General features: G+C 45.6%; 3 protein-coding genes across 4 annotated transcripts in view; all 3 read left to right on the forward strand.

Annotated features, from left to right (window-relative positions):
- Window positions 1-1,044, forward strand: part of LOC120953408 (mucin-2-like) — a 33,518-nt gene extending 32,474 nt beyond the window's left edge. For both annotated transcript variants that reach the window (XM_040373295.2, XM_040373296.2), the window contains exon 22: window positions 43-1,044. In XM_040373295.2, coding sequence (XP_040229229.2) covers window positions 43-330 — 288 coding nt within the window. In that variant the 3' untranslated portion in view covers window positions 331-1,044. The remainder of the gene's footprint in view (window positions 1-42) is intronic.
- Window positions 1,045-1,978: 934 nt separating this feature from the next.
- The window catches only part of LOC120953004 (uncharacterized), a 218,831-nt gene continuing 197,781 nt past the window's right edge, over window positions 1,979-23,028 (forward strand). Inside the window, exons 1-2 of the mRNA XM_049607049.1 lie at window positions 1,979-2,940; window positions 4,885-6,121. Coding sequence (XP_049463006.1) covers window positions 2,849-2,940; window positions 4,885-6,121 — 1,329 coding nt within the window. The 5' untranslated portion in view covers window positions 1,979-2,848. The remainder of the gene's footprint in view (window positions 2,941-4,884; window positions 6,122-23,028) is intronic.
- LOC120953005 (uncharacterized) lies at window positions 19,201-20,592 on the forward strand. The gene has a single exon (XM_040372650.2). It carries the CDS (start codon window positions 19,349-19,351, stop codon window positions 20,297-20,299), a length of 951 nt encoding a protein of 316 aa, XP_040228584.2. The 5' UTR covers window positions 19,201-19,348; the 3' UTR covers window positions 20,300-20,592.

Genomic DNA, 23,028 nt, shown 5'->3' on the forward strand with positions numbered 1-23,028 from the left:
CGCATCCTTTGATTAACACAATTCACACAACTATCCTTGCAGCGAACGACAACGCGCCCACCAACAACGACGACGACGACGACGACAACTCCAAGGCCTACTACCACCACCACCACTAGACCTACGACCACGACCAAGGGTTGCAGCGAGGCGGAGCTAAACCCGGACGGTACCTGCGGGTACGATTATCCGAAACCGCCCAACCCACTGACACTGCCGCCAAAGATTCCGACCACGACCGTCCGGACAACGCCCGCGCCCGAGTATCTGCCACCGGATGAAACGACCGGCTACTCGTACCCGAAGCCAGCCATACCGTTTAACTTCTAGGGAGCGGGGTTTGCTCCTCTTTCTTCTGAACAAGAATTTTCATTGCTAGGTTCTCTCCCCTTTTAAGACGATTCCCTATGCTTCCTCTGTGTGTGTTTGTCCTGCATTGTTTCGTATGTGCTGTGTACATCGTCATCATCTTCATGATCACCATCACCATCATTTTATTATCGGGGTGACGTCGGTTAGAGCGTGCGCTTTATTTTCTTACTACTACCATACTGCCCTAAATGCCCAACTGTCTGACGGTTCAGTTTTAGTTTAGTTCTAAGGCATTAGCTAGTAGAAGTATCGTCCAGTGTGCTAGAGAAAGCAAATCTAAAAGCCTCCGCACAGTTTGCTGTTTCTTTCGGTTGCATTTTTCCCTCCCTTTCTCTCGTTCAGGTCGACGATTAAGTGTAAGGTTACTAAACCGTTCATTTGAAATCGGTATACCAACAAATCTATATCGCAACAATACTCACCCAGAAACGGCGACTCTATAGTTTTTTTGTTAGTCAAAGCAGAAGTTTGTCCCCGTGTTAACGAAGGAGAGGGAGAAAGGCCAGTGTAGCTAGTAGATGTGTTACTTTAAACGAAAAATGTGTTGTGTTCGATATCGTGCAGAATATGAAGGAGTGTGTGTGTATGTGTGTTTAAGAAACCAGAAAAGATAGCAATGAGTAGCGGAAATAAAAGAGAAAACCCCACAGGTGAAAATGTGAATAATTTAAACCCAGTTTTTAGTGCCCGTTGTTTAATCCATTACACGCCTCTTTTCTTTTACGGTTTGTAGTAGTTAGCTTGTGTTTTTTGCTACCTTTCCAGCCCTATTTTTATGATCGCATTTTTTGTTTTATTTAATTTATGTGTACATTAACGTTTTATGTTTTGTTATGTTGTTTTGTGGGAGACATAATACTTCGCCCATCTACACACACACGCACCAGTGCGTTCCCCCAGAGTAACATTTTGTTTGGGCCACTTCAGCCGCGCAAAAATCGGTCGCACGATCGCACATGATGATGATGATGCAAGCGAATCGGGTCCGATGAGCCGGCGAATTAATATTCTACAAACGAAATGGAACCCACTCCGTGAAGCCCCTCCTCCTACCTTTCCCCGTCTTGATCTTGATGGTGATGAATTCGTACGAGATCTTAACGAAAGCGCAAGTGATATCGCGGGCTCGGTTGGAGTTGGCTGAGAATAAGCGCAAAAGCGACGAACCCCGTTGCCGTACGGTCGAAGAAAGCGTAAGGAGTTGTCGGAGCCCCGGCGTTGAGACAAATGCAAAGCCACTAAATTTGATGTCATCGCCGCGTGTGTGTACGGTGACTCTTCAGACAGCCACAAAAAACGTCATCCAAATAAACACCACCTTCTTTTTCGTTTTATTTCAGGGAATAGAAAACGAAAACAGAAACTAGCTTGTTTTTGGCTTCTGTAAAATTAATGCGCATGGGACAAGACAACACCAAAAAAAAGTCAACCCTTTACACTTTGCTCCCTTCCAGAAGCATGCGCGGCTCACCACGCACCACGAAGTAAAAGTAAATCTTTGTGATGTTTAGGGCCAAAACAAACACACTGCGACTGCTAGTAGTTCGCACTTCCGACGCAACCCGATGCAGGGAAGATGCCTGATTGCTTTTTGTGCGGTAATTACTCGCTTCACGGTCTCTTACAACGATCGCCCTACAACGCCATCGTAAAGCATAAACTCGCGCCCGCGCGCTGCCTACTCGATAGCTCTTGTCGGTGGCTTCGGTTGGTATGGGGGAAGTGGCAAGTGTCACCGAAAAACGATGCCATCGCCAGACGATTACAAAAGGTGCGATAAGAAATGGGCGGAAGGCCGGAAGATTGGTGTTTCGCTTCCGTATGAAACACCGCTGGGGTGGAAAGCGTAACCATAGGAACGGTTCCATCAACGAGTGTCTGATGGAAAATGTCTCTTTCTACAGGCTAATGAAGGTGTACACAATGCGCAAGAAGTAGGATGGGACGGAAAAGTGTCGACTGTTGTTTAAAAAAAAAAGCGCGCCGCGCTAGGGTGCGTCTGAAGATTGCGCTCCGACAAGTAAGTCACGCGGCCATATCGACAGCCATGAATTAAATCCTCTCACACGTATGGCGTACGCGTCCCCGCGTTTTGCATGCATGCGTGTGCGCCTGTGCGCGTTCGACGCCAGAAGGCCATGGATGTGACCGCTTTGTGGCCCGAATTGCCGATGCGCTGGTGACAGTTTAGTTGTGGCGGTGTCCACGGTACGCTGTGTGTTGTTTTGTCTGTGGTGCGATGGGCTCGGCTCGCAGGTTGCAGTGAAGTGTGTTCTTTCCATCCAAAGTGACTGTTTAGTGTAGAGTGTTGCAGAAAAAGGGCGTCAGAACTTGGTTCGTGTAGTGAAAATTAGTGACAAAAAAGGGATGTGAATGTTCACATTAAAGAAGTGCGCGTGTGTGTGTGACTACTAGTGTACCAGTGGTTAATAAGCGGTTGAAGAAGATAACTTTTCCAACAGCCCTTTTCTTCAGAATGTTTAACGACCGAAAGCTCACCGGAACGGGCCACGGATTCGTGAAGGCGTACAGTAACAACTGGCTGTCGCAGCTGGGTGCAGTGTACAGGTACAGACGTATTTTCTATTCAGTTTTCAATGGTTTTACTTCTTGCAAGAGCGATTGGAGAAAAGCATTGGTATATGCAAGGATGGGTCAGCTCCAGATTGAAATTCCAGTTTTCATCTTGCATTGAGTAAAAAATAAGCCCAAGAAATTGGGCTTGAAAGGCCGAAAAAGAATGCTTATAATTTTAAAATTGCCCAAGGTTAGCCCAGAGATGTCAACGACGTGGATCCGTAGGTTCGATGCGGCCTGCAAATTATTTCAATCTTTCAATCGTGGCCCTCGAAATTCTTGTAGCTTCAGAAATTTTTGCAGATGTGAAATTAAACCACAAACATGAAAAGAAAACTACCTTTTTTTTAGATAATTAAGACTCGTCTGCCGGAATTTCCAAACGCAACCTCAGCAGCGAGTACGGCCAAAGAAGTTGCCAAATCAAAAATATTTGGATTAAAAGCGGCAAAATTACCTACTTACATTACCTTTAAGTCATTAATGCGTTTGTCTACCAATCCGTTACTCCGGCATTATAAATTTCGGAAGCCTCAACGTCATCTTGCCTTCTGAACTTGGGGTCCTGCCTCGCTTCATCTGTCCTTGTGGACGCTATTTAAAAGGACTTTAAAAGGGCTGAATTGTCTAGTGTTATGCGCGCAAAACAACGCAATCAACAATGGGGCCCTTCACGATTCTAGTTAGTTTTTTGTATGAAGTTTGACAGTTGGAGGCTGAAATCATGTAAACACTCCATACAAAACCACACACAAAACTACCCTGCAATTTTCAGTCTAAATTATTCTAGCCTCAAAGCTAGAATTAGATTCGAGTACCTGCTCGAAAAATGGCAAAACAAGGTGGTGTTTACATTTATCCCAAGGTGCATTAAAGAGATCAGTTGATGGAATCTAGAATCAAAGTGTATGTAGATCAGGTGGTCTCATATCTTGTTTTTATAACCAATTTTGAACATCACTTTTTGAAAGAACGGGTGAAAACTTTTGCTCAAACAAGCTTTCTGGAGGCTTGATGAGTACACAAAACACTCATAAAATCTTCATTCAGAAGCAGAAGCGATAAAAATCAGCCTTCTAAATTCAAACACCTTGAGATAAGCCCACCTGTATATTATATCGACTTAGATAGCTGCTCGAAAACTGCTATACAATGCAAACAGCCTACGAACTTAAAACGGAAAAGGCCCCAATACCAGAATGTGTTATGTCAAGAATCTGGCGAGTTTGAAATGGTGTTGTTGGTGGCTGAACGACAGCGAGATTAACCGTACCAAAGCTCTCGTACAACAACTCGTCGTTGTAGCGGCGGCGGCTCCTAGATTATCAATCGAATTCTTAATTTGTCTTCCCCAACATAGAGTAGAGTGTCAACGCTAGGGCATGCATGCATACATGGGGAGGGAGGGGGGGGGGCAATGATTGGCCAGCTACCCCAAAATCTGCTTGTTTTAGCCATGACTAGAATTTCAACGTAGCAATTCTCGAGTCTTATGAGATTTGAACCCATGACATGCATGTCATCAAGTCGTGTACTTGACCGTCACACCACGAGGCAAGTCTGCTTGGCACTCAACAAATCTGTAATATAAATATCAACAGTGTAAGTGGATTTTACCTTCTTGTATCATTTTTCAATGGTTAGTATTTCAAATATTAACATTTGTTTGCTCATCCAGTTACAATTTCTCTACTTTTTCCGAGCAATGACTGTTTATCGATTCATAAAAATCAGCACTTAGTGATCGCTAACTTTCCTCGCCCAGCAACACAGCACATAAAGCGAACATTGCGAAAGTTGATCGTTAAGCTTTCATCAGTGAGCCCCAATCATGCTAGTTGTGACCTTCATGTGCAAACAGTAGTTAAGAAAGTCCCTTTTAAGCATGTTGTTAATCGAGACTTGTTTCTCCTCTCCTTCCCCTCATCGCCACAGATATGAATCACCGAAGGATGTGCTGCGCAAACCGAACCACCAGCATCGCAAGATCGCACTGTACAGCATACTGGCGATGGCGTTCGTTGCCTTCTTTACGCTCTTCATGATCGTGCACGAAGCGGAACGCAAATCGCGCAACCAGATCTTGATCGAGTCCAGCTTCACGAACGAAACTGCCATCGAGCCGAGTGCGGGCGGGTACAACACCGTCCTAACGACTCCGCTCTCCTCGGGTATTGCAGCGAACGAAACGAAACCAATGAACGACGGCGAGGTAGAAGAAGGATCCTCCATGAAACGGACCCGTCGGCTACGGTACTACGGTGCGGAGCAGAAACCGACCGTCCGCCCGTCGGAGCTGGTCGGTCGCGATCGGTTGGTGCTGCTGCCAGCACGCTTTCTGAAGCCACCGTTGCGTGCCCCCGAGTGGACATCCTGGGAGGAAGCGAAAGAAAGCAATTCCACCCAAGCCGCCGACGAGGCGGAACGTCGGCGGGATGTTTTGAACGTCGAACCGAAACCCTTCCAGGTGGCACCGTTAAATGGCCAACCGGTACCGATCGGATTCCAGCAACCGCGCGTCAATCGAACGCCGAAAGCACTCGCGCCCAACGATTGGACACCCTCGAACGTGCAGGACATTGTGCGGCAGCTAACGCTGGCCAAGCGCAAGCAGCAGCAACAGCTTCAGCAGCAGCACCTACTCTACTACAACTACCCGTACGCTCCTCAGGCTCTTCAACCGGCCGAGTTTAACCACCCGGTGCATCCGAACCATCGCGTAAAGTTCAGCGGCATCTATCGCCATCCACGGAAGGAGGGTGACATCACCACGCTGTTTGGGGCGTCCTCTCAAAAGCCTCGCGAAGTGCATCTGCAAGCACCGCAGCTCATCAACCAGCAGCTGCAGCCCGATCGGCTCTACAACTTCAAACCCTCCAACCCGAGCGAGGTGAATCTGCTCGCGACGGAACAGTTTCGCTTTGCACCGGCCAGCCAGCCGACGCCCTCGGCCGACAGTGAGGAGTGGCCAACGCGTGGTATGCCTTTCTCCGTTATGCTTAACCTCGAACCGATGCCAGTGGTTGGACTTGGTACGAAGGGCTTTGCGCAGCAGCAAAGGTATCACCAACGGAAGCGCATCCGCAACCCGTACCGCAATCCATACCGTCAACCGGCCTGGCCGGAGCAAACCTTTGCCCAACTGACGCCTTACCAGCAGCAGCAGCAGCGTGTAAGACCCTCCACAGCACAACCGTATCGGGCAGTGCCGTTCGGACAGGCCGCTAGTGACGAGTACGAAGGTGGTGAGAACTACTTCCGCAAGGAGGGACGTGTACCACCGCGTATCCCTCCCTTCTCCGCTCCCTTTATCGCTCCGGGACGGTTGATGGTACACTTCAACATTTACCCTCGGCATCAGGCGGTATCGCAGGTGGCGAATCGCAAATCGAGCCACGATTACAGTACGACACCGGCGACCGCTTCACTAGAATCGCTGGAACTAAATAGAGGAGAGGAAAGGCATCAGCCACAGCCCGTGGCACAGCAGCCGCCCAGTGAAGTCGCTCCACCAACGCTGGCACCGGTCACCTCCACCGTGGAGGTGATAAAATCGATCGAAATTCCAACACAGATCAACTTCGATCATGTCCCGCTGGGACGGAATCCACCGCCCCCGCTGCCATCGTTTAGCCGGTGGACGAGTGATGAATGGAGTGGCACTGGCCGGTGGACCGGTGGCGTACGGGCGTGAGGAAGGATGCATTTTCTTACAGTGCAAAGGGAATGATAGTAATTAGGTTGGTAAGACGATATGATAGGGTAGAGACACGAGGCTGGGAATCAAGAAGCTTTATGTTAGTTAATGATAAACCAATGGAATGCTTGTTTAACGTGGCATTTATAGGTCGCGTAGGTCCTTCGACGCTCTAGCGACGCGTAGGATAGCGCGAAGGATAGCATGGCTCTTGTGCACTTTGGAGGACCTTTTGCACGCGTTAGTTGCCGAAATAAAAAATGTCCATTTAACGAGGGATAATATAAAATTATTCTAAGGTTATCTGTTAACTAACAACATGAACGATATGCATTTTGCTATAAAATTCTGATAGAAAACACATTTGTCTAAAGGCAAGGGGAGATGAGATGTAAAATGTGTTGCATCATAAAATTCAAAATAAAATAGAAAAGGAAAACATATCGAACTCAATTTTTCAATTCAATTTCAAAAAATATAGATTGAAGGTTTATCTTTGACTGCAGGAACGTACATTGTAAATGTTTCACCATTGACTAAGAAGGTAAGAGACAATTATGATTACAACTCATACTTCTTCAACTACAAATAATTAAAGAACGTAAGAACACAACCTCACACATTTTGCGCTCAGATTGCACTAGACAGTTTTCTCTTTTAAGTGTTCTCTAGTTGAGAAATGTCCTTATTGATGAGAGAAAACGAATGCTGATCGATATGATCGTCGAGACACGGAAGACTACAAAAAGCATAAATAGCATTTTATGCATCGTACGATTACTCAAGTAAGAAGAGAATGGCCCTTAGAGATATGGTTCTTCTGTTATTATGCTTGAACAACGGAATCAAGCAGCAACCAGGTTTGTCAAACTTATGCCTCTGGCCTCATCGTTATTTTGAAATTTTCATTATTTTGTTTAACCTTCTCACAAAACAGAGCTCATAATAAAAAGTGGCCCACCCCAATACGATAGATTGAATACGAAAATTGAATGTACTTTGCTTGGTTCTTACTTTGTGGCTGATTAAAAAGTAAACCTTATTGCTTGATTGCTTATTGACAGCCACATGAATTAAATGTATGATCAGGAAATAATCAGCAATTCTTTACTTACTTACTAGCTTACTTATCCGGTGCTACAACCGCTTTGCGGTCTTGGCCTGCCTCAATGTCCGAAACCGCTCACGGTTTCGCACCTTCGTCTGCCATTCCGTTATCCCGGCCTTAATGGCGGACGCCTCCACGCCATCTTGCCACCTCAATGTAGGCCTACCACGCCTCCTCTGTCCTTGTGGACGGCCTAAAAAGACTTTACGGGCTGAGTCGTCCGTTTCCATGCGTATAACATGGCCAGCCCACCGGAGGCTTCCGAGGTTGATACGCTGCGCGACAGTGAGGTCGCCGTACATCTCGTATAGCTCGTCATTATAGCGGCTGCTCCATTGTCCTTCCACACATACGGGGCCAAGTATCCTTCTGAGCATCTTCCTCTCGAACGCGGCTAAGAGGGATTCGTCAGATTTGGACAGTGTCCATGTCTCAGAGGCGTATGTGAGTACCGGAACTATATAGGTACTATATAGTCCCAGCTTCGTCCGACGCGACAGGTTCTTTGAGGTAAACTGATTTTTCAGGCTGTAGAATGACCGGTTGGCAGCCAGCATCCTTGCGCGCAACTCAGCTTCCATGCTATTGTCGTTGCTGACCTTTGACCCGAGATAGGTGAATTCTGGGACGACTTCAAACGTGCGTTCACCTATCTGCACGTCACGCCTACGTAGGTTAACTCTGCAATGGGATGCGGGATCCGAAGCCCTCCGAGGGATAATATAGGCTTTCCTATCCAACTCCTATTCCGATATGTCCTCGTCGTGCAGAGTGGTAACATGTGCCTCCATATATTCTAGCTTGGGTACACGAGCTAGATCCAATCCCTTGGGCAGATGGTGGCATATGGCGAACCAGGAGAGGGGTGGGCATCCCGGGAAACTGGGTGCTTGAACAAAACGGTCACCCGGTCTTACGGAAAATACGACTACGGAATTTTCGAAACGGACTCAACGATACCGACCCTACGCATTAATTTTTTTTAGCTTAAAATTGATGCCAAGAAGTTGTACGGAATAGTTTATGCAGATAATTTTCACAATGCCTTGCCTTAATATAAAATACAACAATTCTTTCAATTTGACATAAGAATGCTGCTTGAGCGCTGCTTAGAACACAAATATGGACCCATTTTAATGTGGACCAATTAACTGATGCAAAAACCAAATTCTACCAGCCACCTGTATCGTTTTAATAAGCCAAATAAACCACCTTTGATCCACCCAAACTAACCGAAGCAAACTAAACCATATTAGTTTGACACATCTGGCCTAGTACATTAATCGGATAGGAGATTTACATTTACTACTACAATACGGAACGCGGTTCCGCTTCCACTCAAACAGGCCGGCCGTAGTCCGGCAAGTCTCTATTATGAATCTGTTATGATTTGGTAAAATGGCTAACAAATGATTGTGTTTTAAAATTTGCACACAGAAAAATGTATGTTTCCTCTACTTTGTCAAATCATTAATCTATTTTTGACCATCCAGAAGTCCAAACCATTTGAGCTGCTAATAACAATAAATTATTTGCCGGTCTTAGTATTCGCATCCCTTTGTTTACAAAACGATTTGTAATGCCCACTGTTTCTGTAGATTAGCCCAGCTTCTTAAATGGGCTTTGTTATTTATTTCCGTATTCTTTAGTTTAAAAGCATGCAAAAACACCATTTAGCTTTAGCTCTATTTGTGAGCGTTTCCTTGAAGAATGTTGATGGGTTTTGGTACGATCATACGGAACGGTGTTTTAAATCTGCCATCTAAGGCCAGATAGATATCAATCTTCAACACCAAAATGACTACTTTTGACAAAGCTTGGGCTCTTTCTTGTTTGAAATAGAGGACGTATTTTGTTAAAGTTTCAGACACTCCCTAGTTCTCTTCAAGGACGAGAAAGATGCAATCATTCCCCCATTACAATGTTACCGAATGTTTCAAGATGCTTTTTCCATTTTAAATATCATCTACAGGTTAAGGGATAACATGTCATGAGTATCGAAAAGAGAAAAACATGAAATTTCTTCTTTCTTCTACCCTCCAAACCTTGACCTCTACACCACGTACTGTCCTGCTCGGTATGCCTCATCTCGATCGTGGCCCGGCGCAGTGGCATAGCAATACTACTTTTACTAACGATTATCTGACCAGCTGGACGACCTTCGATGGGGCGGGGAATGGGCTAAACCCAGAGCATCCGTTCAGCCAGCGAATCTCTAACCTTCACCCTTATGCCGATGACAGCGTCGACAGGAGGACGCTGGACGATCGTTTTCCCCTTTTGATCGTGTTTTGTTTGGTGGACATTGATTTATGATGACTTCTCAGTACCGAGATCAACCGGATCCGAGGGATGCTTCATAATCAAAAAACGTAAAAAAGCATACTACATTATAATCGGCCGCAAAGATTGTAATGTTCCACCCAGAAGGGTACAGGAGAATGCAATTGTGCACAGTGTCTTCGTGTTGTTGCTGTGTCGATTCGTCATCGGATTTTATCGAATTTCCGGATCCGATTAAGGCAGGGGTGTACAACTCGATATGGAGTAAAATGAAGTAAAATGTTTCATTAAATGTAGTATCGATCGAAAAGGTTCTACTAGTTAAATAGCCTTCCTTAACGCTGTTACTGTGTTAAAATCCTTTGCTTATAATTTTAAAACTATTTAGCGGAACAGTTGAAGTTCCCTGTACTACAGGCTCGTCCCTTTTTGAAGGCTCTCGTGTTTGGACATCACCACATCCTTCCTTTTACTTCTCTATGTCTCTCTCTCTCTCTCGCTCACTTTTTCTCTCTTCCCTTCTCCCACACTAAACCGCTCGTAATTGCATTGTGTCATTAATTGTAAAGCTTTTTTGCAGGCACATTAAAATTGTCTTATCGACGTCTTCCCCCTCCGATGGTCCTTTCTAGAAGGTGGTGGCGGTGAGCGACGGCCATGCGATGCGGCCATCGACTTTAAATCACTCGCCTCGCACCCTTCAACGGTGGTGCATCTTCATTCGTGTATTGCTTTTCCGTTGAATGACACCACCGGCGGTGCATGGTTTCGATGTCAGATATTTCCTGCTTTTATAAATATGGCCAGCCCTAGGTAGTGTGACCAGTTTCAGCAAAGGCAGACGAAGAAAGGCAAGAGTCCAGGTGGACGCAGACAAAATTAATCGACTACGATTGTCGATCGTTTCGCGGGAGGGATGCCGATCGTTCCGCCGCGATCCAGTGGAATCTGTGGTACGGCGGTGTGTGCAACGCTAAGCGTGCTTTAGCGTTGACCGGGGCCAAAAATGGAGCCACAGATTATGCGAAAAGAACGACACGACCAGAAGGTGTATATGGTAATGTAAAACAGCAGCAAAAAACAAACCGAACGAAATGATCGAACGAACAGCAACAACCAAAAAGACTGCGCCCCATCATTAAGAATTGTCAACAAAGTGAACCCGTTAAAACGGGATGCCGATGTTTGCATGCATGCGTGAGTCATCCCGATTGACAAGTTGTGGACAAAGCTCGAGTTTTTGCATTCGTTCGTGGGTCTTTTTCGTGTCCACCGTTGTTATATCATCACAGGTTCATGGAGAAGGCGATAGTCTGGAACCGGAATCGTCCTATCCGGCGGTGAGAATCAAATCAACATAAAGGGGAATAGAAGAAGCGAGTGAAGGAATTGAAACGACTGGAAAAGCCCCAAATAAATTTGGAATGTATGGTTTTGAGCAGAATAGCTTAAAATAGACTCCTTAAAGACCGACCACCCGTCACAGTTTTATCAACTTGAAGAGCTTATCATGGTCTTAGTTTAGGCAGACAGTATGAGGACGCCCAACTTATCTTACTCCTATTTCTATTGAGGCCTTGCTTCAGATATTCCCCGATATACGTCATACTCGATATACGCGATTACGCTATACGCTATTTTCTAAATTTGACAGTTCTTCGAGCAAATTGTACTAATCAGACGAATGTCATTCGAATCAGATCGAATGTCAAATGCAAAATAAATTTCATTATGGTCGAATTTCAAAACTATTTTTAAAGGTATAAAATTGGTATCTTCAGTTGAAATCAATTCAAATAACTAATTAAGTGGCTACAGCCTACCACTTTAATCAAAATTTTAGAAAAATTAGGTATAATTGGACTAAAAATGTCGAAATTCGACCTACGCTAATATTCGAGATACGCTACTACCTCTGGTTCTCCTTAATAGCGTATATCGGGGAATACCTGTATATTTCTCCAAGATACAAATGACATTCCGTATTCCTTAGCGATCGATCGTGATCCTCGAGTAACAATACAAATGTGTGATGTACTGATCGACCTTTATGGTGCAGTGTGGTTTACGCATGATACTTTCAAACTCACTGAAGACTTCAATCCAGCAATTATATTGTAAATTACTGCCGTAAAATTCCCCCAGCTAAAACCCTTTTATAGGCGCTAAAAAGTGTCAGATGATGAAATGTAAATAGCCTATGAATTACAAACCACGAGCAATTAAAAAGTAAACGTCCGATAAAAATGGTCACAACATGAGCTAAAGCAAACCTTTCAAGCTGGCTTTACAGCTTTTGTGCAACAGCGACTCAAACAATTTCAAACACCGCTTTTAACGATGACTTTCACTCCAAATCTAACAAAAAAATGCTCACAATTTATCATACAATTTCGGTAATCTACATAATCGTACGATTTAAAAACATCTTATCAACACCCTGCCGAAGCACCGGGAAATGGCATGGTCTGCAGGTCTGCTCACTGACCCGGTCACATCGTCAAATGCAAACCCAACCACTCAGCTATCTCGTTTGACCGTGAACTACTCGAACAAACCGAACAAGCGAGGTGAAGCGCCGCCGCCAAGCGGTTGGTGCAATTGGCAAGAATATTTTAGAAAGGCAAGATAGGTGTCTAGGTGGGTGTGCAAAGATCTCGGCGACGAAATCCGACCTGGATGGAATGGATGGCTACTGCTGGGAGTTTTCCCAGCCACACTTACCCACTTGCCGGTGATGTTCTTTGCGGCACGCCACACACACACGCACACACACACATAGGACACACCTAATGCAACAATCTTCAAAACCCAGTACGCCGACACGTGACAAAGAGTGCAACCTAAGAGTAAGTTTGAATAAAATGTTCACCCCTTTATGCCCGGAGATGGTGCAACAACTCGGGTGTGTAGATGGATTAAAGTTTTGCGGTAAAAATTATAGCACATCACCACCATCAGAGGCAGATCGTTGCCATCCATCATCCGATAGAACACCGATTCCGACGGGCATTAGCTACGGCCACAGAAGCGCCCCATAGCGTACCCATTCATTCAACGAAAGAATGTGTTAATTAAATGAGCCGGTCCACCCTGTTTTTGCATGAAGCAGCCGCGTCCACTACGGGGTGCAAGCAATGGGAAGGATGCGAAACACGGTGCTTGATTGAGTTCCGCTCTTTTATGACCGCCACGAGCGATCACCCCTGGTGCTGGTTGGTCCCCGTTAATAAAGTGTGCGCTTTTCATTCACTTGATGTAATTGCGGTACAAAGGCTTCACACTACCCCCGTCCTAGCGGATCGTTTATGATCAAATTTTCCGACTGTACAACGCAAAGAGGGAAGAGGAAGGGTTGGCAAGTGGCGTTACGAGCCACCTAAATTATGACCACTCGAACCTTTGCTCGAAGCATTGTTTCAATGCTGATGCTGCCTTCGTTTATCTGTTTTTTGGGGCTTTTATTTACCGAGAAGATAATTGTTACGGGGCTGCAGTTAAATTAGCTGACGGTCAAATTAAATTTCCTCCCGCATTGGGAGCGCATGCGCGCGACGGTAGCAAAGAGCTGTAAAAAGGTGGGAAAAACGCTGCAGCAGGAAAAACGCAAGGGCGTTGAATGGAATGGTATTGCTGCATTGCTGTTTGATTTAACATATTTGATTAACGTCAGCGAGCAAACGCGAGCTAGGTTCGTCGCTTACGTCCATCCGGACAAAGGTTCAATTGAAGACTTTTGGAGGATGAAATTGCCCTCTCTCAGAACGATGCTCCAGTTTGTATTGAAGGTCCTTGAAATCGTGGCGTGTTTATTAGTTAGTGAAACGTTAAATAATGATTTGCGACACACTTTAAATGCAGTCATTTCCCAATAGAGAGCATATTTTAAAAGAAAGAAATTAATATACATATTTTCTTATCAAACGATCTTCACCATAAAATGCGTCCATAAATATCGCATAGTTAAAAAAGAGCCGAGTTTCCATCTAATTAATAATTAATAAACACCTTCAAATATTGTTATAAATCGTCCCCCAATCGACATTTATACTTACGCTTCTCCGCCTCCTTCCATTAACCGATCGTTATCGCAACTGGCAGCGGTACGAACGGTGCCACCATCATCACCTTCTAATCATTATGCCTCTCTCTCGCGCGAACCATCTCCGTTTTCAACATCTGCCGAATTGTTTGAACTAAGCTGAGAAGCTTGATTTTATCTGCTGCGGGGTTGCGTTGAAATGGACTAACTTGTTCGCCGCTCAGCTGGCTGGAAACGTACACACAATGCAAAAAAAACCCAACTAAATAAAATTTAGCATTCAACCATTTTGTTAGATTGAGGGACGAGAAAAGGAAGAGGGAAACAATTTTGGAACCTACCATTTTCTCACCTTCTAACGAAACGGACTCCACCGGGCAAGCAAGCTCTAGTGGCTGCCAAAACCGCGACCGTCAGACATATATTTGGCAAACATTTGCGCTGATTTATTGAAGCTGGCGTGTGTCTTTGCGGCGAGTCAACACTCTGGCCAGATGACACAACCGCTCGGGGTGCATTTTAGTTCGACTAGAGCGTGAGGAAGGAACTCGGACCTTACTGTGCAACAGAGCCGGCGAACGCGGCTTAATTTGTAATTTAACTTAGCAAACGAAACCGGGATTTCCACCCCAAAATGTAAGGTTCGTCGCTTGCAACTCTTCAACCGCAAAACTGTCACACTTTGTAAACAATGGTATGTGTGGGTGTGTGTGGAGGTTTTGTAGCACCAAATTGCCGGCTTGTACAAGGCAGAAGATCAGTACAAATCAGCCCAAACGCGGCGGACATTAACTTTAACGAGACATGTCAGCTTTAACGTTTAACCAGCAGGAAGTCTTCAAGACTGCAACGCGATGAGCATTTGATTTGGGAGACACAAAGCGGCAACTTCCTCAAGCGGAATCGTGGCGTTGTGTATGAATATGTATAACGTCTTGTTTGTTGTTCCCAAAAATCACTAATTTTGATCCATGCCAACATCGCGCTTCCGACAGACAATAAACGTCCTGTGGGTTTGGCAAAAGATTTGTAAAATTAATACTTTTTTTAATGACCATCTAAGGTCCATCAAACACGGAAGCACCTCCTACCGGAACGTGGGAATGGGAAAAAAGGTTTCTTTTGGAGCTTTCCCGGTGTAATAAACTCACCACTTTATAGAGAGGTCCATAAAATCCCTTTTGTGGTTTGTGCTGAAGATGTCCAAAAGAAGAAGAAAAAATCTGTGCTAAACAGATGACACCCTGCGAAAGCCACCATTAAACATGGGAGGGAGTATCCACAATCCAGCTTGTTCTAAGTGAAATAAAACAAAAAAAACGCACCTCATGATTAATGTTCCGTATCCGTTCTGGGCGTTTGATTTTTCCTTGCGATGATCAAGCAGATCCGGCACGATCGGCCAAATTGAATCCATCACCAGCCGGCCAAGGTCAGTCCTCTAGACCTAGGAACGCTTGAGAGGGTAATCTATCCGCACCATTTACATGGCCAGCGACCGTAGATTATCTCACGGATCTACGAAGATGAGCCGATTTTCTCACCCACTGGGTGGGTGTATTTGCTAACGTTAAAAGCTGACCGACCGCAACTTGAGGGGCGCGGTGATAATGACGCTACTGGCTGATGGCACTGTGAAAAGGGAGAGTGAGTGGGACCTGGAGTCTTATCGGTGTTTTTTTAATCTGATCTTTACCACACCATCTGGCCCGGCTGTTGGCTGCCAGCGTGAAAGGTGCCAGCGTGATTTCGGTAAAGGTTGGCCATGCCTTTTCCAATTAGTAGCGCGCCGCACGCTTTTTAGTGGTGTATTTTCCTACTGGATCATCAGGATAATGGCACTCTCCAAGCTGACCTTTCCGTTGAGTTGGTTTATTTAACATGAAAAAACCTAGACTCTGGTTCTGGTCAGTCTACAGCACAAAGTTCGTTCGCAATTATGGGCAATAAATCACGCGGTAAGTGAACGAAAAACACGGGCGTGCAAGACAACAAACGCCTTTTTGGCTCTGGGGAATTGTAAATAGTGGATCGTGCCGCTTGACTTAAATAAAATTGAACGATTTTTATTCAATTAAAGTAAAGCATTACCTGAGGCGCTTACCCGTGGGGGGAGGAGGGCTTGATAATCCATTCGTCCAAATTCTTAGCTGATTCACCTCAAGTGCGAACAGGGGGAGGGCTTGACGCTCGTATCAAACTCGTACCCAACAGACAAAACGATGGTAAGAAAGACACACTTCATCTACAGAGACACGAAACGAAACGAAAAAAAGAACAACAATGGGTAATAAAATCGAAATATTAGAAGTCTTGTCAGAGACGGACCGTTTGGCCACACGATGAATCCCTCCCGGAGAACCAAACGGTTGCGGCGAGCGAGGGTAGCCCCCGGGTCAGCCTGCAAAACCATCTCCCTTCCAGCCGTCTGTATGGTGGTATGGTGCGGGTGGATGGTTCAGAAGATTTCACGCCCGACTGCAACGCACAGCAGTAGTAGCAGTTGGCCCCTTCACCAAGGCCCTCCCCAGCAGTCCAAGACGAGAGAGAGCGAGAGACACCAAAAACAAAGCCAGAAAAAGACGGAGCGAACTGATTCGCACATATTTCGTACACACGCTGCACCGAAAAACGGGGAACCGCGCGCCATGACGTTCGGTTGGGAGGATGGTGGCCACCATCGGGTTTATGATTAAAACCGACTGTGGTGCATGCTGGTCAGGTCAGTACAGCTGGACAACCGGACCGAGCCCGGTCGATCTTGGTATCTTCGTAAGACGTGTGTGAAGTTGGCAAGCATCGACCACAACACGGTTGTCAAGGATTTGAAGGGAGAAAATTGTGACTGTGTGATCGTGTTTGAAGTGGAAAATTGACTACATACAGTACGAAAATGGTAAATCATTTGTGTTTTTCTTGTTAAAAAATAGAGTGAAGTAACATCGTGCGTACTGCAGTGGACTGTGAACTAAAACTGAACTAAAACTGTTTTGTGAGGCGATTGAAATTGAAAGTGGTCAAAGGAGAATTCATGGACATTGAGATCATTAAAGAAAAGCGGTGTGGATTTGTTGCTAGATAAGAGATACAACGGCGAAGATCTAGAAAGCTCCTACCCAGTACTGATCCAGGGATGGCAAACTCTTGCCAGCGTGTGGATTGATTATCATTGTTCAGAAGTGTTGGATTCGGTTGAAAAAGTGATTCTTCTGGTAGTTCCATAGATGCTTAGACCAGATTCTTCTAAAATTGTTGTATAATATTATTCAGTTGCCTGAAGCAATACAATGCAGTGGGATTAGTTGAATTCAGATCTAGCTCTAGTCTTGTCTAGTTGTCGATAGTGAAATTAATTTTCTGTAGAAACAGTGTCCTAGACGTTTCTGGGAAGCATTCCATAGAAAACCGTCAGGGTAATATTTGTCTTTTCATTGAATGATATCAGTTTTATGTCCTTTTTTACAACACTTGACCTTTATAGGTTGACAATTGAAGGAAAATACTAACATTCTTAACATCCAATATGAACAAAATATGGTAAAATTGGGTTGGTCCCCTAGTAGTACAGCCGTTAACACGTGCGACTTATGTGGGTTGACGGGTTCTAGCCTCGTATGGACCGTCCTCTCGTAGCAAAGACTGACTATCCGGCTGTATGTCCGCGTAGGATGTTACGCCAAATAAAGGAAGAAGAAGAAAAAGCTCTGCTTATTCTTGAAGGCATTGTATGTTTTCGATACGTTCTAATTCATTGTATTGTGATGCAATGTTCTTGACATAACTTAACCTTAACAAATGCAATTATTTTGTTTGCGTACATTGATGTTTTTTTGTGAAAAAAATAGTGTAGCATATCGTGTAAAAATAGGATTGCATAGAGAGGAGCTAAGAGCTAAAAGAAGCACAAGGATAAGTAAACGGTGATGTATAACTTTCAAAAAGTTCCTAAAAGTATCCCTTTTTGACCAAAAATTTCAGGTAAAGGAGCACGTAATCCATCCCATATTAGCGTATCCCATCAACGTGAACTCATTAGCTAATGCTATGAGCATTACTTTTGTTTCGATTTGCATAATGCAATTAATAAATCTGATATCTGAAGTTCAATGATACGTACAGGGCTAATTTTACAAGTTCACTTGAACCTAACTGTCAACGCACCTGTCATTAGCTATTCTTACAGTTGATTCATCGTCAACGTCGAGCCTTTTTTATTGCACTGATCGAGTTGAATTGATAATAGAAAAGATTATTTTGGAGAACATTCTTTTGATTCGACCCGAGTTGAAACTAAAATAGAAGACAAACAAAAGAGACAATTTGTGCTGTATATTAGATCTTTCACAGATCTGTAAGATGTAGCAACTTAAACTCGCCTATAAACAAAGCAACAGTTCAAAGAACTGTTTCCCAATCCGGCCCATATTCCATTTCCTGCCCAGTGTAGCAATAGTGCAACCCTCACTAATTGTTTGACAACCCTGCCAGACGGTGCAACACTGCGTGCCGAAAGATTGACGGATTGACGCACTAACCCTCTACAGAGAATCTGACGACACCCGTAATGGTCGTTGAATGGGGGAGGGAGCGTGATGAATGATGCTGATGGTCAGCGTTGGCTAACCTTACCGGACGAAAGATTAATGACTGAAGAGTGCGTGTGAGTGTGTGTGTATGCGAAGAAATGTGGCAAGTGTCTTATGAAAAAACAAAAAAAAAAACTCAACGCACCAGCCCTTCTTCCGCGATTGTAGTGCCGGAGCGTTCTTAACGCATCACGTTCCGGTACGCGTTTGTTTGTTTCTGTGCCCGAGAAGCTGCAAAACAATAAAGCTTCATCAAGCAGCTCGGGGATGGCGCGGGAGGTTTTGAAAGCTTGCCAACAACTAGTTACTACTACTACTACTACTAAAAATCGGCATGTAAAAAAGAATAAAACGATTCGATAGCGCTGTCTTCCCTTGAGCGATAGAATGTTACAGAAATTTTGAATTGCAAATGATCCCATCTCTCTCTCCTAAATGCGAACTGGTTTTCGGCTCTAAGGTTATCGCGTTCTAAGGGTATGTATCGATGATAAGCGGGTTCGTCGCTTGCTGTTTAGGGATTGCTTTTTTCCCTTTATTAGAAAGATGTTCTTCGCCGCATTTGCATAAAACGATTATACTACTCTCGCTGATAGAATTTTATTATCATTCCGTCGAACAACAAAAAAACTGGATTGAGATACGCGTTTCATCACAAGCAAGCAGAGTGGAAGAAGCTTCAAATGCCAAAGTGTGTTAAAACATTAACATATCCTTTCTCCTTCCAGGCAGCAGCACTGCTCGTCCTGATCGCCATCGCCACAGCCGTATCGGCCGCAGGACAACAACAGGCTAATGCTTTCAACGGTTACAACTACCCTAAACCAACCACGCCCGCCCCATTCACCGGCTACAACTATCCGAAACCATCGAAACCCTTCAACGAAGGCTACACCTACAACACGCCCAAGTGTCCACTGGTCCTCCCGAGCACCACCACCGTCACCGACTACAGTACGCTCGTGTCCACTTCCTACCAGACGCAAACGCAAACCCTTCCCCCCATCACGAGCACCCGGCTGGAGACGTCCTACGTGACGCTGCCTCCCGTCGTCCAAACGCTCACCGAAACCGCCACCCAATTCATTACCTACACCTCGACCGACTTCATCGTGTCGACGACGACGGAAATTCAACCCACTACCGTCACCTCCCTGCTTACCACAACGTACTGCCAACCGAACACTTACCTTCCGCCACCGACGCCCCCGCCCAACACGTACCTGCCGGTTGAGCCACCGTCCAAGGAGTATCTGCCCCAGCGTCCTCCACCAGCCACGGGCGGTGCCGCGGGCTTTGCCACCGTCGTGCGCCAGTCCGAGTCCTCCACCGGCGGCAACGATCAGGGATCGTCGTTCATTTCCACCTTCGTCCAGCAGCAGTCCGGACCGATCAAGCGAGCGACTGATTTTGGTGTTGGTGAGCAGGGTGGGCGCATCCGAAGCTCCACTTCCGGCGAGCAGCAGCGCGTCGAAACGAACGAAGTGCTTCCGGGCGATGAGGTGCCGCAGCCAACCATCAACATCATCTACGTCGATCGGCACGGCGTGTCGGAGGGTACGCCGCCGCCCAGCCTGATGAACTGGTTGCTGTGCAAGTTTAACCTGTCCAGCGGTTCCTGCACCAACAACTGAAGTAACAGGGGAATTGATGCAATGAGAAGGTGTCTGAGTGATGTTGTGATATCTGAAAAGCAAGAAAGGGGGAGAGAAGAACTATTAGTGGCCGTGTCTGAACAAAGTTACCCGTAAATATGCGCTATACGCTATTTATATCAATCTGTGGATTGTTTCTATTTCTCTTACTCCACGCGGAAAAGGCAAGCGGTACTCACGCGAGGCTTAAAATAAGCTCACACACAACCACACCTTTTGTTTGTTTCACATAAATGCAGATTAGCCGTGAAAGAAATTGGACCTCTTCTTCGCTAGGGGATTTTGGCAACACCTACAGTTCTTGTTGGAGAGGGTTCTTTTTTTTGCTGTGTTCTCTCCTCAGAGTAAGAAAGCTGCGTGGTTGGTATAATCTTCAATAACGTATGGTATGGTAGGTAGAACGCGCTTCGTCAAAACACGCACACTTTCTGGGCAAAAAGTGACGAATCGCCATAGAAAAAAAATCGTTCCTGCCATCTTACAGTGTGAGCAGAGGTAGTTGTGAGAGTGCAAATGTAAGAAAGATTGTTTATTTATTGATTTGTTCGAATTATTAGTGCAATTCCCCGAAAATTGCAGACAAACGACCGAGAAGAAATGGGGAAATAATTGTAAAATTTATGACATAAGTTCAACTTCTTCTGGAGTTGGATTTGTATCCTTTGAGAAGTACTGTTGAACGACAAAACTACATCTTTTAGTGTGCTTTTAAATAATTAATAAATTAGTTTTATACTCACACCACCTCCATTGATCTGCTCTAACAGCATTGCACTTTAGTGTTGCATTCGGTGGCTACCATTTGGTAGACCCCTCTCTCATCCTGCGACTCATCCCGGAACTGGAATCCTGTTATAAAGCAGAATTTCATCCAAAAATAAATAAAAAAGCAAAAACATCCCCCAAAAACCACACCGATCTGATACCACATTTAATGATCCCTTTAGTTCGAACTCCAATACTGCCCTCCTTGCCTCCGAAGGCAATTAGGAGTGGATTTAGCTTTATCGTCGCATTCTTTTTTTTTTGTTTATATGGAGTGAGCCCGCTTAAATGCCATCTGGCCAAGAAACTGGTTACAAATGCGCCCCAAAAACGCAAAATAAAAACACCCCCAAACTTCTGTAAACCAGCAAAAAAAAAAACCTTGCGTGCGAAGACATCCACACCCTGCCCGAGAGTGGAGAGCGAGAAACGTCAATGACCGTCCCGGGCCAGAATCAGAACCCACTCTCTCCTACTCCACTCGCTTCATCATCCTCGCCACGGATAACATCGCTTGCACACCAACGCCCAACGGAAGAATTTGAATTTGATTTCGGTTTCCCGGTTTTGGGCAGCCTCCCCGCAGACACACACACCCAGCCAGCTGGTCGCGTTCCTTAATTTTAACATAAAAAAACAGGAAAAAACAGTGGAAAAATGGGGAAAAAAGTGCCAAAAATAAAGCTCACAAAGCGTCACCTTCTGCTTCCCCCCGTTCCTTCTCCATGGGGTCCATATCTTGATGCTCCACTGATACGACCTGCTGGCGGGCTGATTGGCCGGCCGCCAAATTTGGATGTTTGATGATAAATATATGGCACAGGGAGAACGAGAAACACACACACACAGTTCTCGCTTACAGCGTCTGGAGAGCAAAAGGGGAATCCCATAAACCGGATCCTGGAACAGGGGTTTCGCAGGAGGACTAAAAAGAAAAAAAGAGGAAAAAAGAACAGATTGTAAATTTTGATTAACCAGAAGAAACACGGCTATCCCTGGTGTGCTTTTCCCCGCGCCAAACGGTCTCCGCCCCCCTCGTTGGTTGGCGTTTTAGTAAATGCGATTTGGATATGGGTGGACGGCAGCTTAGGAAAGTTAGAATAACGCTCAACAGCTCACCTAGAACGACAGAATTAGTATGCGGTAATGCGACACCGAACCCACACGCGTGCAATCACTCGATCTTGGGGACAGATTCTTCCACTACAATGTATTATAGCACTCTATAGTGTGTTTGGATGTGCTTTGGGTAATAAAATCGTGGCCTGCTTTGGTGCGTTTCTCCCCGCTGCCGCGGCCACCACTGTCAGATTCACTTTCGAGATCAGGTTTTCATCGCTTCTGCGTTTCGCGAATGCACTTTGACGACAGAGGTGTCAATATGGGGAGGTGTGTGTGTAGAAGGTTTTTGATTGACAGAAGAAGATCGGCTCATACCACCGGCGTGTGTGTTCCACCGCCCAGTGGGTGTCGTCTAATCCAAAAGGTAAGCCTCGCACCAAGACAAAACGATGCTCATTAGGACGCTAATGCTAATAATCCATAACGGCCAAGGTTGCGACTGTCAGGGCTCCTCGCGCTCGCTCTCTCTCTCTCTCTCTCTCTCTCTCTCTGTTTCTAGGGCGGTTTTCGGTTTCCCGCCCTGCGCCGAGAACAGCATCCAGCACCGATGCGGATCCGATTGCGCTCCGCGGTGCGCGCATCATCCCGCCAGCGCGCTCGGGTGCGGTTCGGTTTTATGTAACACACACGCCCGAACGGACGGACGCGCGAATCGGAGCGCAACCGCAAAAGGAAAGGATGCTCTCGCGGGTCGGACAGGTTCTGCGTTGCGGGCGCGCGTATAAAGCCGAACGTTCTGACGCGAACCGGTGACAGTACGGTGCGAGAAGTGACAACAGAACGATGAAATAGTTCCAGCTCAGTAGGCGACACAGGAATTG

The sequence above is a fragment of the Anopheles coluzzii genome, chromosome 2 (genome assembly GCF_943734685.1).
Source record: "Anopheles coluzzii chromosome 2, AcolN3, whole genome shotgun sequence".
NCBI lineage: Eukaryota > Metazoa > Arthropoda > Insecta > Diptera > Culicidae > Anopheles > Anopheles coluzzii.

Coding starts and splice junctions, on each gene's coding strand:
- LOC120953005 (XM_040372650.2), top strand. CDS start 19,349: ATGCCAAAGTGTGTTAAAACATTAACATATCCTTTCTCCTTCCAGGCA.